This window comes from Suricata suricatta, chromosome 9 (genome assembly GCF_006229205.1).
Source record: "Suricata suricatta isolate VVHF042 chromosome 9, meerkat_22Aug2017_6uvM2_HiC, whole genome shotgun sequence".
Taxonomy (NCBI): Eukaryota; Metazoa; Chordata; class Mammalia; order Carnivora; family Herpestidae; genus Suricata; species Suricata suricatta.
Window position 1 is genome coordinate 25156250 of NC_043708.1, and position 13244 is coordinate 25169493.

The window sequence follows — 13244 nt, forward strand, 5'->3', positions numbered from 1 at the left end:
GGTACAGGGCCTGCCCGTGGGGAGTGGCCTGGACCCGCCATCTGCTGAAACCAAATGGAAGAATAAAACCTCTCTTTCCAAGTTCACATTTCTAACACAAAGTTTAAAACACTGCCCGGCAATGAAATAAAACAAGACGCTGGTCCCATTTCAGGCTTGTGTGTGAATACTCATTGTTGGGGGAAATTAGTAAATGGAAAAAAGAAAATAAAAATAGAATTACTTTATTATTTTAGAAATCAGTAATTCCAAAGGGTGCCCTTACCATGGCTCATGTGGTCAGCAGCAAACCCGCTTTCCTCCACTCCCTGGGAAACTTGTGATGTACGCTTCCCCCTTCCCCCAAACCCTCAAAAAGGGAAGGACAACTTTGGTAGATACTGTTCTTGGGGTTTTAGGCTTGTAGGAAGTAAAGCTTAATACTGCCATCTGGAAAAGAAGAGGAAGCAAAATGCAAATAGCCAAAGAGCCTCTTTTATATCATCTCTGTGTGGTCGCAGGAGAGGGACAGAGAAGGCCTAAGCAGGTTGGGGGGAGGAGGTAAAAGGGGTAAAAGATACAAGTGTGCTCTGACGGGGTACACAACGTTATCAGCTGAACGTCCCCATTGCCATGTTCAATCCAAACCCTGCCGAGGTGTTTCCTGTTGTCTCAGTAAAAGTCTGGAGTGGCTGAATGGCAACAGTCTACTGCCACCGCTGCTCCAAGCTCTGGGGACTGAGGCCGCCAAAAAAAAAAAAAAAAAATACCATGGACCCCTCGCAGCCTGCGTCACAGCCCAGGCCAGCGGCCGGACGGCAAACAGTTTCTTCCTCCGGGTGGTCGTGGCTCATCTTTTAGAGTGAGCAGGGTCTGAAAAAGAGAACCAACCACTAAGTGACCTCCGTGAGGACGTGGGGTTTTGCTTTCTTACAGCAACATCTGGTTTAGTCAGGGTTCCTGAAGACTAAAGAAGCTGTGGCCAAATAAATGGAGCTTACCTTGAACTTGAAGACTTTTCACTTTAACCACTGTTGGAAACCTTTCTAACGCACTTCTGTTCTGCAGCTTCTTTTTTGTGTACTTCGTAGTTTCCTCTCCCTCCTCGTTCCCCATAAGAACATTTTATCCCTTTTGCTTCTTAAGCAGAAGATGCTAGATATGTTAACCCTTTCTAGAAATGTTGGGCCAGCACTATTAGCATTCAGTATTGAACTGCATGGAGAAGCTGCTCTATGCACGCCTCAGAGTTTGTCTGAATCTCTGTTGAATATCAGGTTGTCAGAACACACCTTGCCTTGTACCCCTGTCCCCATCCCCACAATATTCACTTATGTCCCACCATTTGGTTTAAGACAAAAGACATTACCATTACTCCGAGTCCCCTGTGAGGCCCTCGCATTCCCTTCCCATCTCCACTATCCTCCATTGTGTGTTTATCCTTCCTCTGTTTGATTTTTAAAAACAGGTTTATTTACCACTATACTCATATCCCTGAATATATGTTGTTTCGTTTTGTGTGGTTTTCAATGTTACGGGGCCACTGTAACTATTATTATATGCGATCTCAGCACACAAGTGGGAGAGTTTCTTCACTTATATACTTAGGAGTGTAACTGCTGGGTGCTCAACACTTGTATCTTCAACTCTCTAAAAATAAGGCCGTATTACATTCCACAGTGGTTGCACCAGTTCGCCCGCCACTGCTTCCCTGATGGGCCCCCTGCTTCCCTGCCTCCCCTGCACGTGGAGAAGGGGCACTGCCTGAGTTTAAAACATTTGCGGGTCAAGTGAGTATATGAATATTCGCCCGTCAAGTGTCCTACTGTGGTTTTAATTAGCATTTTCCCCAACTAGGAATGAGCTTGAGGGACGCCTGGGTGGCTCAGTCAGATTAAACCTCTGACTGTCTCTGCTCAGGTCAAGATCTCTCCAGATTTGTGAGACCGAGACCCTCATCTGAGACTCTCACTGATGGTGCAGAGCCTGCTTGGGATTCTCACTCTCTCTGCCTGCCCCTGATGCACGTTCTCCTTCTCTCAAAATAAATAAACTTAAAAAAAAAAAAAAGGATGAGGTTGAGCCTCTTTTCAAGTAACTATTGTGCATACACGTTTTTTCTTCTGCGAAATGCCTGGACATGGCTTTTGCTTATTTTCTTACTGAGTTTACTGTTTTTTGATTTAAAAAACAAAACAAAACAGCTTCATTGAGCTATAAGCCACATACTACACAACTGGCCCATTTAATGTGTATAATCCGGCGGCTTCAGTACATTCAGAGTTGTGCATCTCCCACCACAATTCTAGAACATTTTCACTGAAAGAAGATGAACCTCTTAGCCATCACCCTCCCACGGCTCATCCTCCACCCTCAGGCAACCACTGATCTTTCCGGTCTCTATAGATCTGCCTATTCTCGACATTTCACATGCGTGGAATCACACGGTAGGTGGTCCTTTGTGTCTGGCTTTTTTCACTTAGCGTGATGTTTTCAAAGATCATAATGTAGCATGTAGCACTACTCCCTTCACTTTTTTTTTAAAGTTTATTAATTTATTTTGAGAGAAAGTGAGAGAGTAAGTGGGGGAAGGGCATAAAGAGAAGGAGAGAGAATCCCATCCAGGCTCTGCACTGTCAGCACACAGCCCGATGCAGGGCTTGAACTCATGAGATGTGAGATCATGACCTGAGCCGAAGCTGGACACTTTACCGACTGAGCCACCCAGGCATCCCAATATGGATAGTTTCTTAAAAAATAATCTTTTAAATATAAAAATGTCAAATATACACACAAAATAGCATAGTGTAAGATCCCTCCATGTTCCATGTTCCCATCATCTCACTTGGATAATTATCAACATTCAACCATTCTTTTTCTCTCTCCTTCCCCTGGGCTTTTTTCCTTTGAGTACTTCAAAGCAAACCCAAGATAACACATTGTTTCATCTATAAAAATTTCACAAGGTATCTCTAATGCTATGTTAAGGGCGTAAAAAAAAAAAAGGAATACAAAATTAAAAAAAAACCCACCATGTCTTTATGGTGTTTTAGAAGTTCTTAATTTGAACAAAGTCAAATTTATCAATCTTCACCTTCACAGTCCACACTTTTTGGGTCTAATGTAAGAAATCCTTCCCGTAAAGGATAATGATATCCTCCTATAATGCCTTTTATAAGATGGGACACTTTTTTTTGCCTGTCAATAAAATTTTTTTAAAAAATTTTTTATTTTGAGATAGAGTGCAAGTGGGGAAGGGGCAGAGAGAGAGGGAGAGCGAATCCCTGTCAGTGCAGAGCCCATTGCGGGGCTTGAACCCACAAACTGTGAGATCACGACCTGAGCCAAAGTTGGACACTTAACCAATTGAGTCACCAACTGGATTAAGTCTTTAATCCAGCCTAAAATTATCTACAGTGTGAAGCACAGGTCTAATTTCATCCCCCCCCCCCCCCCCCGCCATAGTAACTGTTCTAGCATTATTGATGGAAAAGTCCATCCTTACCTTCTTTAATGGCAACACCTCTTTGTTATAAACTATTTCCACATAGGAGACCAGTTTTAGGTTTCTCTGTTCTGTGCCAACACCATGCTCTCTTTTGTGATGAAAAAAAATTTTTTTTCAATGTAATTTCTGCCAACAAGGGTCTTGAACTCTCAGACCCTAGATCCAGAGTCACGTGTTACATGACTGAGCCAGCCAGGTGCCCCTCACTCTCATTCTTCAGTAGTACAAGGGGGTTATTCTTGGCCCTTTTCCCTTCCATGTAAATTTTAAAATCAGAGGTGCCTGGGTGGCTCAGTCGGTTGAGCATCTGACTTCAGCTCAGGTCATGATCTCAAGGTCTGTAGTTCGGCTCTGTGTCAGGCTCAGAACCTGGATCCTGCTCTGGATTCTGTGTCTCCCTTGCTCTCTGCCCCTCCCCCGCCCCCATGCTCCATCTCTCTCTGCCTCTGAAAAAAAATGAATAAACCTTAAAAAAATAAAAAAACAAATCAGCTTGTCAAATTAAAAAAAACTCAACTAACTAATACCTTCTTAAATCCATAGATCAATTTTAGGAAGAACTGACATCTTTACCAAGCTGACTTTTAATCTACGAACATGTACATCCTTCCATTAATTTTGTTTTTAAAGTGATTTTCACTATGTTTTTATAATTTTTAAAATAATAGGTGTCATATTTTTTGTTACGACTTTTCCCTAGGTACATTACACGTTTTGGTGATGACACTTTTTATACAAAGGGTACCTTTTCCTACAATCACACGCTCTGTTGCTGATGTATAGAAATGTCATTAAACTCTTATAAAGGTAATAATTTATCTGAATACACTTTTTGGGTTTCTGATGAGACGAATATATTCTGAGAATACGGACAGATTTGTATCTTCTCTGATTCTCGTGTCATTTCCTTTCCTTGTTTTACTCTCCTGACAAGGACGCCCAGTCCAACAGTCAGGAGGAGGGATGGGCTCCCTTGTCTTGCTTCTCATTATAAAGGGAATTCTTTAAAAGTTTTCCAATGAATAGTAGGATGGCTATTGGTTTCTTTTTGTAGAGATACTTCATAATTAGGCTCCCTTCTATTCTTAGTGATCTGGGAATTTTTTTTAAAGTCATGAGTATACTGAATTTTGTCAACTGCTTATTCTGTATCCACTGAGAGGAGCATATGATTCTTTTCCCCTCTAATCTGTTACTGTAGTAACTACATTAGTCAATTTTTAAATGTTAAATAATCCTTAAGTCTCTGGAATAAAACTAACTTGGTCATGATTTTTTTTTAAACATTGCTGGGCTCAGTTTGCTAATGTTTTATTCAGAGGTTTTTTTTCACATCTATAGTCACAAGTAAGAAGAATTAGTAACTTTAGAACTTTTGTGGGAAGGCTGTCCTCGTTAGGTTTTGCTGTTAGGATGGTAATTGCTGGGAAGCGTTCCCTCTTTCCCTCTATTCTGGAGTAGTTCGTAGAAGATTGGTATATCTGAGCCTGGGATGGCCAGTAAAACCATAAAAGCCTGGTGTTGTATTTGTGGAAACATTTTTGTTCTTGGTTCAATTTCCTAGTAATTAAATATTAGGGCTTCATATTTCTTTTTGAGTAAATTTTTCTAAGTTAAATACTAAATGTCTCCATCTCACTGGAGTTTTAAAAAGGTATCAGTACAGTTATTCATAATGTCTTCCATCTGGTTAATCTCTGAGGTATTTATAATAATGCCCTCATTTGTTCCTCTCAATGGTGCTCATTTTCTTTTTTTATTTTTCTTCTTTTTAATTTTTGAGAGCCAGAGAGTGACAGAGCATGAGCTGGGGAGGAGTAGAGAGAGAAGGAGACTCAGAATCCGAAGCAGGGTCTGGGCTCTGAGCCGTCAGCACAGAGCCTGACGTGGCGCCTTGAACTCGTGAACCACAAGATCATGACCTGAACCAGAAATGGACGCTCTAATTATATTACAATTTTTTTTTTTTTGGTGAGTTAATTCTTAGTTTCTCAACATGTGAGGATTTTCCAGTGATCTTTTTGTTCTTGCATTGTGAGCAGGAAATATGGCCTTCAAAATGTGATTCAAGGCCTGGTACATATATACATATCATCTATAGATGATTGCAAAGAGTGTGTAGGAGGCATTTATTTAGAGTGGATCAAGCCTATTAATTGTGTGGATCAAATTTCCTAAAATATAACTGATTTTCAGACTGCCTGATCTACCAATTACTGAGTTATAGTAAATCATTCCAATATGAATGTGGGTTTGCCTATTTGTCTTTGTGGTTCTATAATTTTTTTGTCCAATATAGTTTTTATAAATATGCATTTTATTTAATTAAAATAATCAGTAAATAAGTTAGTGAAACTAAATCAACAAAAAAAGGTTAAATACTTGCTGGTGAATCTTCAGAACTTTAAGTGTAGGGTACTGGCCCTCTTTATTTCTTGATATGTTTTTTTTTTGTCTTAAAAATCTATTTTTCTGATAATGTAGTTGTATTTCCCAGCATATCTTTTGCCAAACTTTTTCTTTGATTCTTTTTGCATACTTATGCTTTAGATGGGTCTCTTTCAAGCAGCCTAAAAGTGGAGTTTTGGAAATCTAGGCAAACAATATAGCCATCTCAGGTCACCCATTTCCCACACCCCTCTACTGCTATGACTTCACCCCCGCCTGATGGAGTAGCCACAGAGATTTTGGTAAACCCCAAGTCAGCTCATGCACGACTCTGGCCAGAACCTTGCTCCCCACTTTGCTCAGAAGGAGGGTGCAAGTCCTGTCGGTGGCCCACTGGGTCCTTCGTGGTCTGGCCCTCATCATCTCTCCAGTCTTATCTACACCCACTCTCCTCGCCCCCTCCACCGCAGCCCCCTGGCCTGCTTGTATCTCCCAAACACAGCAGCCATGATCCCTCTTCAAGGCGCATGCTTGTGCTGTTCCCTCTGCCTGGAATTCCCTTCCTTACATATCTACTGGCTCATTCCCTCACTTCCTTCGGGGCTTTACTCACATGCTACTTTTCCTGACTGATAGATTGAGACCAGTCACTTTCCCCATTCTCTATCTTTCATGCTTTTTTTTCCCCCTCTAGAACCATTACCACGGTCTAATGTACTATTTGGGTTACTTATTTGGTTTGTTGTCTCTCTCTCCAATTAAGGATTTTGGGCTGTTGTGTTCACCGCTCTGTGGTATGTGCCTAGTAGTTTCTAGCATATAGTAGGTACTCAGTTAATACTGTTGAATGAATCAATCTTCCACTTTCACTGGGTCATTAGTCCACTCACATTTTTGTAATTACAAATATCTTTGTTATTTTGAGATCTGTCTTAAGTTGTGCTTCCTATTTGTCCATACTCTTCTTTGTTTTCTTTTCCTCCTTGAAGTTTTATAACCTCTATTCTTTTAGTTGTTACTCTATGTATTTTTGCATTTGTATATATTATGTAAAGCTGAAGTTAATCATTATCTTTAGCTTTTCACTGTACAAGATTAAGTTAGACTACTTTAACTCTCACCATATTGCCTGCCTCGATGAACAGGATACTGGTGTTGAATATTTTCATCCTCCTCCTTTTCAACCTCCCAAGAACGTTATTATTTTATTATTATATTTGCCCATATTTGTATACATTCTTTGCTTGTATTTCCTCTTTGCATCTTGGACCTTTTTCTGGTTTTATCTTCCTCTGTTTGAAATATCCATTCTTTATTTACTTTTTATTTTTTATTTTTACATTTTTTAAATGTTTTATTTATTTTTGAGACAGAGAGAGACAGAACATGAGCAGGGAGGGGCAGAGAGAGAGAGGGAGGCACAGGATCCGAAGCAGGCTCCAGGCTCCGAGCTGTCAGCAGAGAGCCCGACGTGGGGCCTGAACCCACGAACGTGAGATCATGACCCGAGCCGAAGTCGGAGCCCCAACCGAGCCACCCGGGTGCCCCTTCTTTATTTTTTTAAATGTAAAGTAAATAAAATAATTTATTTTATGCATTCAATAATGTGTACATTTAGTCAGATTTTATCTTTTCTTGACATCACAAATTAATATCAATGACATAGTTCAAAAGGAAGTTTCAAGATGAAAATGTTAGCTTCTCTAAACAAGAAATTTCACAATAAACATCAGAGTATTCTGAATTTATCTAAAATTAGTATTTATTTAGTTGACCTGTCCTATACTCAAATCTTCACCTTGCACACTTAAGAAAACAGAATTACTACTTCAGATGGTCTAAGATTATTTTAACCTTTAAGCTACTGACTCTGGTCCCCATGCAGCGCTCTGGTGGATACGCAGGGTCCTTCCCATACTTAGCACCTCTGTAGGAGCTCCCAAGTACCCAATGTCTCACCATTCAAGTTTAAATACATGACTGTAATGGACATTATTCTCCATCCACAGAGTTCAATTAATTTCTTTACTGAACAATTGGATTCTGTATTTCATTCACACTTTTCTTGGCTGTTTAACTACAATCTGTGACATTTTAATGCTTTTTTTTTTTAAAGCAAGTGTTTGGCCATTCCCTTGTTCTCACTTTTCTTTATTTTTTTTTTTTCATCATAGTAAGTGTCTTATTTAATCTCCATCACCTACCTCAGCCATTCCTCCATCCACTTCCTCTCTAGTAATCATCAGTTTGTTCTCCATAGCTGAGTCTATTTCTTGGTTTGCCTATTTCTCTTTCCTTTTAAATTTTCCTTTGTTCATGAAATATCCATTCTTTAGAATCCTTTTGTGAATCCTTCTGGGTTTTACATGTTGGAAAATGTCTTCATTTCATCCTTGTCTTTGAAAGATATTTTTGCTTACAATACGTTTCTCATCAACGGCGTCACTTTGTAGTTTGGCTTCCACTCTTGCTGTTGGGAATATGCTATCAACCCGGCATTCCTCTGGAAAGTCTTCCTTCGTGTCCAGGTGCTTTGAACACCTTTTCTTTGTCTTTAGTATTCCAAAGTTTCAGTATAGTGTGTTGAGATGTGGATTTCTTGTGATTCACTGCAACTGGTATACCTTTTCATTAGTTTTGGAACATTTTTAATTATTATAGGCTCTAAGAGAACACCTCCTCTGCAGAAACCCAGATTGAACCAGGCCTCAGGTCTTCAGTCTAATGCTCTCCCACCTGAGATATTTTGGCTCCAGTTTTGGAACTTTTTTAGCCATTATCTCATCAAATATTGTCCCGGTCCCATTTTTTTTTTTCTTTCTAGAACTTCAATTATCTAGAAATCTATCAGGCTGTCTCGCATGAGTTTTCATCATTCTGTTCTGCAGTTCACATAATTCTTTTAAATAAATCTTTTGAGTTCACTAAATATCTTTTCAGTTGAGTCTAACCTGCAGTTAAGCCCAGCCATTGATTTGAAAACTTTAATTACTGTATTTTTGTAACTCTAAAAGTCTATAGTTCTTTTTCTAAATCCGTTTAGTTATAATTTTAATCTTTTGATTTTACTCATACTGTTTACTCCTTCCTTTAATTTCTCTAAACACATGAGAAAATTTATTTTTATTGTATGTCTGATAATGTCAGTATCTTAGTCTTTGTAGGTCTGATACTCTTATCTGTTATTTTTGCTGACTGTGTCATGCTTCCTCACTTGTTTTGTGATTTTAAACTATGATCTCACAGTTCTTTGGCCTTTACTTGTAAATATTTATTTGAGGGGCGCCTGGGTGGCTCAGTCAGTTGCCTGACTTCGGTTCAGGTCGTGATCTCACAGCTCGTGAGTTTGAGCCCCACGTCGGGCTCTCTGCTGACAGCTTGGAGCCTGGAGCCTGTTTCGGATTCTGTGTCTCCCTCTCTCTCTGCCCCTCCCTTACTCGTGCTCTCTCTCTCTCTCCATCTCAAATATTTACATTAAAAAATTAAAAAAAAAAAGAATTTATTCGATATTTGAGTTGAAGGAAGGTCCCTCCCGAAAAAACTATGCATTTGATTACATCAGGTGCCTGGGGCCACTATTAGCTTAGTACCACCTTGGATTGAATTCTCAGTCTGAGGTTTTTCAGGGTGCTTGGGGAATATGAATTCGTGCCCAAGCTTCCATGAGGGCCAGTTTGTGGTTATAAATGATCAAGGGAGAGTTCCCTACTCCATCGCCCTCAGCACCAAGGTCTAAGACAGGCAGTTTTCTTTCAGTGCCCGGGGGGGTAAAAGTAAAGTGGGAAGGGAGGGTTTATTTTCTGGTTGACCTTTACATGGAGAATACAGTCCTTTGGGGTCCCATCTTTAGGTGAAGGGCCTCCAGTTAGACTGGCCACCTGTTGTCCCTGACACCTGCCATGATTCTGGTCCAGAGCTGCTGGGACCACCCCCGTCTGCTGACTCAGTGCTGGGGTTATAAGGGCAGGGGTGACACACAGGACAACAGTGTTATGGCATTTCCCCTCCTCATGTCCTTTGTGGCCACGATCATAGCCTGGCTCTCTTATGGACGAACTCTGAAAAACCAGGCATCAAAGTTGCCCATCTTCTTTTTTACTTTGATGTCCTGACCTGGAAGTTTTCTCGTGTGTTTGTGTGTGTGTGTGTGTGTGTGTGTGTGTGTGTGTGTGTGTGTGGGTGTGTGTGTGTGAGTGAAAGAGAGAGTGAGAGAGAAAGTGGCTGTGGATCACACTATTTATACCTTCACTTGGCATTTATCAAATAAATGAAGTTACATCAATGTTATAGTGTTAGTTTTAAAATTAACAAGCAACATAAACATAAAATATTAGCAGAACTACCCTTAAAAATCGTGAAGCACCTGTAAAATACATGGTACTGGTTTGGCAACTATCAGAGTCCAACAAAACCATCTGTCCTCCAGCCTCCTGTTCTTCCATTAGCATCATATTAAGTAACTGGCTCAAGCTACTGTAATAGCAGATGAAATTATGTTCAGCGCCATGATCCACATCTGCCAAGGTGAAGGGCATGCGGAGGAGCACCTGGCACCGATCACGCCCATGCTCACTTGGAGGAGAAAGTTCCCTGAGAGGAACGGTGGACAGACTTTCCCAGACCACCCAAATCACTGCTTCTCACACCACTGTTGAGGGCAGGGGTGGGGTAGAGGGGCCTTTGGCATTTCCTGTGATGCACTCTTTGAAGTGCAGAGACCATGTCTTACAAACCTTCACATGACCTGAATGCCCAGCATTTTGCCGTGTACGTATTGACATGGCGGCTGCCTGGGAAATACTGGAGTGACTGTGGAAATGATCGACAGTGCTCCCTATGGGCGGCAAAGGCCTTCCAACTAACAACACAAACTTGGCCTCTGACATACCACAGCCTCGTGTGATAAGCAGCAATCCATGCTCCAGATCAGGGCTCCTACCACCCCTACATCAGCTGTTTTAAGGAAAGGGAAGTAAATTTTCAATGAGATCATCAGACTTGAGGCTTTTCTAGTTCAGAAAAAACAAAGACTGCATCATGACTTCCACTCCACTGACGAAGGCCCAGACCTCAAACAACACGAACATGTAACTCGATCTAATTTTCTCCTTCCAAGGTCTGAAGTGAACAGGAGAAGCAAAATTAAAACCTTAATTTTTAAAATTACCGAAGTGTGCAGGCTTCTGTAAATTGTGCCTCTTAGATCTGCCCCTTCGGCCCTTTCCAACTGATCAGCGTGGCCCTGATAGTACCTTCTGGCAACATTCTGCCTTGATAAGAGAATGAATGAATTCATTCATTTATATCCTGAGTGACAGGAGGAGAAGGGCAGCTGCGGGGTGAGGGCCAACCTGCTGGCCCCTCACCTTCCCGGGCACAGCTCCAGCATGTAGGGACGAACGCCACAGGCACGAGAGCATCAGATCCAGTTCGTGAAACCCAGGCCTGGTGACGCGGAGGCGCGGGGCACAGCTGCACGGGCTTTGCTCGGAGAAAAGGCAGTCCCTGACCGGCTCTGGAGTGCAGCCCCCTGGGGGACGGGGGGTGAGCGGGCTGAGCACAGGGCACCCAAGCGCTCGCGCCCTCCCAGAAACCTTCCCCATTTCTAGTGAACAACAGGGCGCTTGGGGTAACTCCTAGATGCCAAATGCGCCCCGGGTCAAGTGCCCACCTATGGGGGAGATTTACTTTCTACTTGCAAATAAGCATAGAACTGAAGTCATATATATCATAAGCTGAGTTCTTCCAAGAAAAATGTTCCATAACTTATTTCTGAATATGTATTTAACTCCTATGAACCTTTAAACCATGTTCTCCTTCTTCTGGTTCATTTTCTTATTATAACAAAGCAGTAAAAGGGGCATGGTAAAGTGACATCATGGAATAGAAAGAAAGATACAAACCTATATGAATGACTTCCAAATGTGACTCAGTGAAAAATGTCCTTTTGTAACTCTACGAAGTCAAGGGCATACCATTTCTTGTGTTTGCAGTCTTTTTTTTTTTTTTTGCATATAAATACTTAATAACTTCCCTTTTATGAAAATTTCAAAATTACAAGGCTGATCTAAATCAAAGTTCTGGAGATTTAATTCCATGATCTACATACATCTATCTAGTATTTTTGTTTTGTTTTTTAATGTTTATTTTTAAGAGCGACAGTGTGTGCGAGTGAGTGGGCCTGGGGCGGAGGGAGAGGGAGACACAGAATCTGAAGCAGGCTCCTGGCTCTGAGCTGTCATCACAGAGCTCAATGCAGGCTTGAACTCACGAACCACGAGCTCATGACCTGACCCAAAACTGGATGTTTAACCAAGTGAGCCACCCAGGCACCCCCACATCTATCTAGTTTTGAAGCATAATCCACTTAAGCATGTCTGGGATATATATAACATTTATATATAAAATGTTTATATACAATGTAAATGTATGTGTATATCAAAATATATATATGAAATCTGGATTTATAAAACAAGTCACTAAATCATTAAAAAGAAAATGATATACTTCACAAAAAGTATGTTTACTTCTTAAAAAGATTTAATTCCTTCTTAGAAAGTTCTAATAATGATGAATGGTAGAGTAACACAAGGCTATGTACCTAAATCTGATTTTTTTCTAATTATTGGCCTTCTAATTTTGGGGATTTAAAAATTTAGGCTATGTGCCTAAATCTGATTTTTTTCTAATTATTGGCCTTCTAATTTTGGGGATTTCTGAGCATAGGACAAATACATGCTCACTGTAGAAAGTCTTTGGTGGGGTCTAAAAATAGGTTTTTATATAGCTTTGAGTTCAAGAGAACTGACAGACAGAGGCATTTTGTCTATTCTAGAACAGTAATTTCTAGCCTGATACAAATTCCGTCTCATTCCGCCTAGAGTAGACACAGCATTAATTCAAAAAAGATGCTGGACACTAGTTCTCTGCCTAAAGATCAACAGAACAGCAGACTTTCAATTACTTGAGGAAGTAAACTAAGGGACTCGAGACAACTGACTTTCAAACTTATTTTTTGTAAAAACGACATCACATATGAACACACACACAAGTATCTTTTTGACCTAAACAGAAGACTCACAAAACAGTTCTTACTTTTATTATAGATATCCTTGGTATTTTTTCTTTCTATTCTATCCTGTTCCATTGCAGGAGGGGTGGGGGGAAGAGGAAGAAATGATGGCTACGATAGTGGTACGCTAGTGAACGTCTAACAACTGCTTCTCTGTGGCCAAACGAAGGCCCCAGCTTCGTAGTGTTGACAGATTTCAACCACAGACAAGTTCAAGTAACCAACATGAAGTGAGTGAAAGCAGTGTTGGGAAGACATGCATGCACCACAAGCTCTGGGAGGCCTGCTTGGGACCCA

At 40.8% G+C, this 13244-nt stretch overlaps 1 protein-coding gene across 1 annotated transcript in view; it reads right to left on the minus strand.

The window, feature by feature from the left end:
• Positions 1 to 208: 208 nt before the first annotated feature.
• The window catches only part of TTLL5 (tubulin tyrosine ligase like 5), a 274511-nt gene continuing 261475 nt past the window's right edge, over positions 209 to 13244 (minus strand). Inside the window, exon 33 of the mRNA XM_029952174.1 lies at positions 209 to 852. Coding sequence (XP_029808034.1) covers positions 830 to 852 — 23 coding nt within the window. The 3' untranslated portion in view covers positions 209 to 829. The remainder of the gene's footprint in view (positions 853 to 13244) is intronic.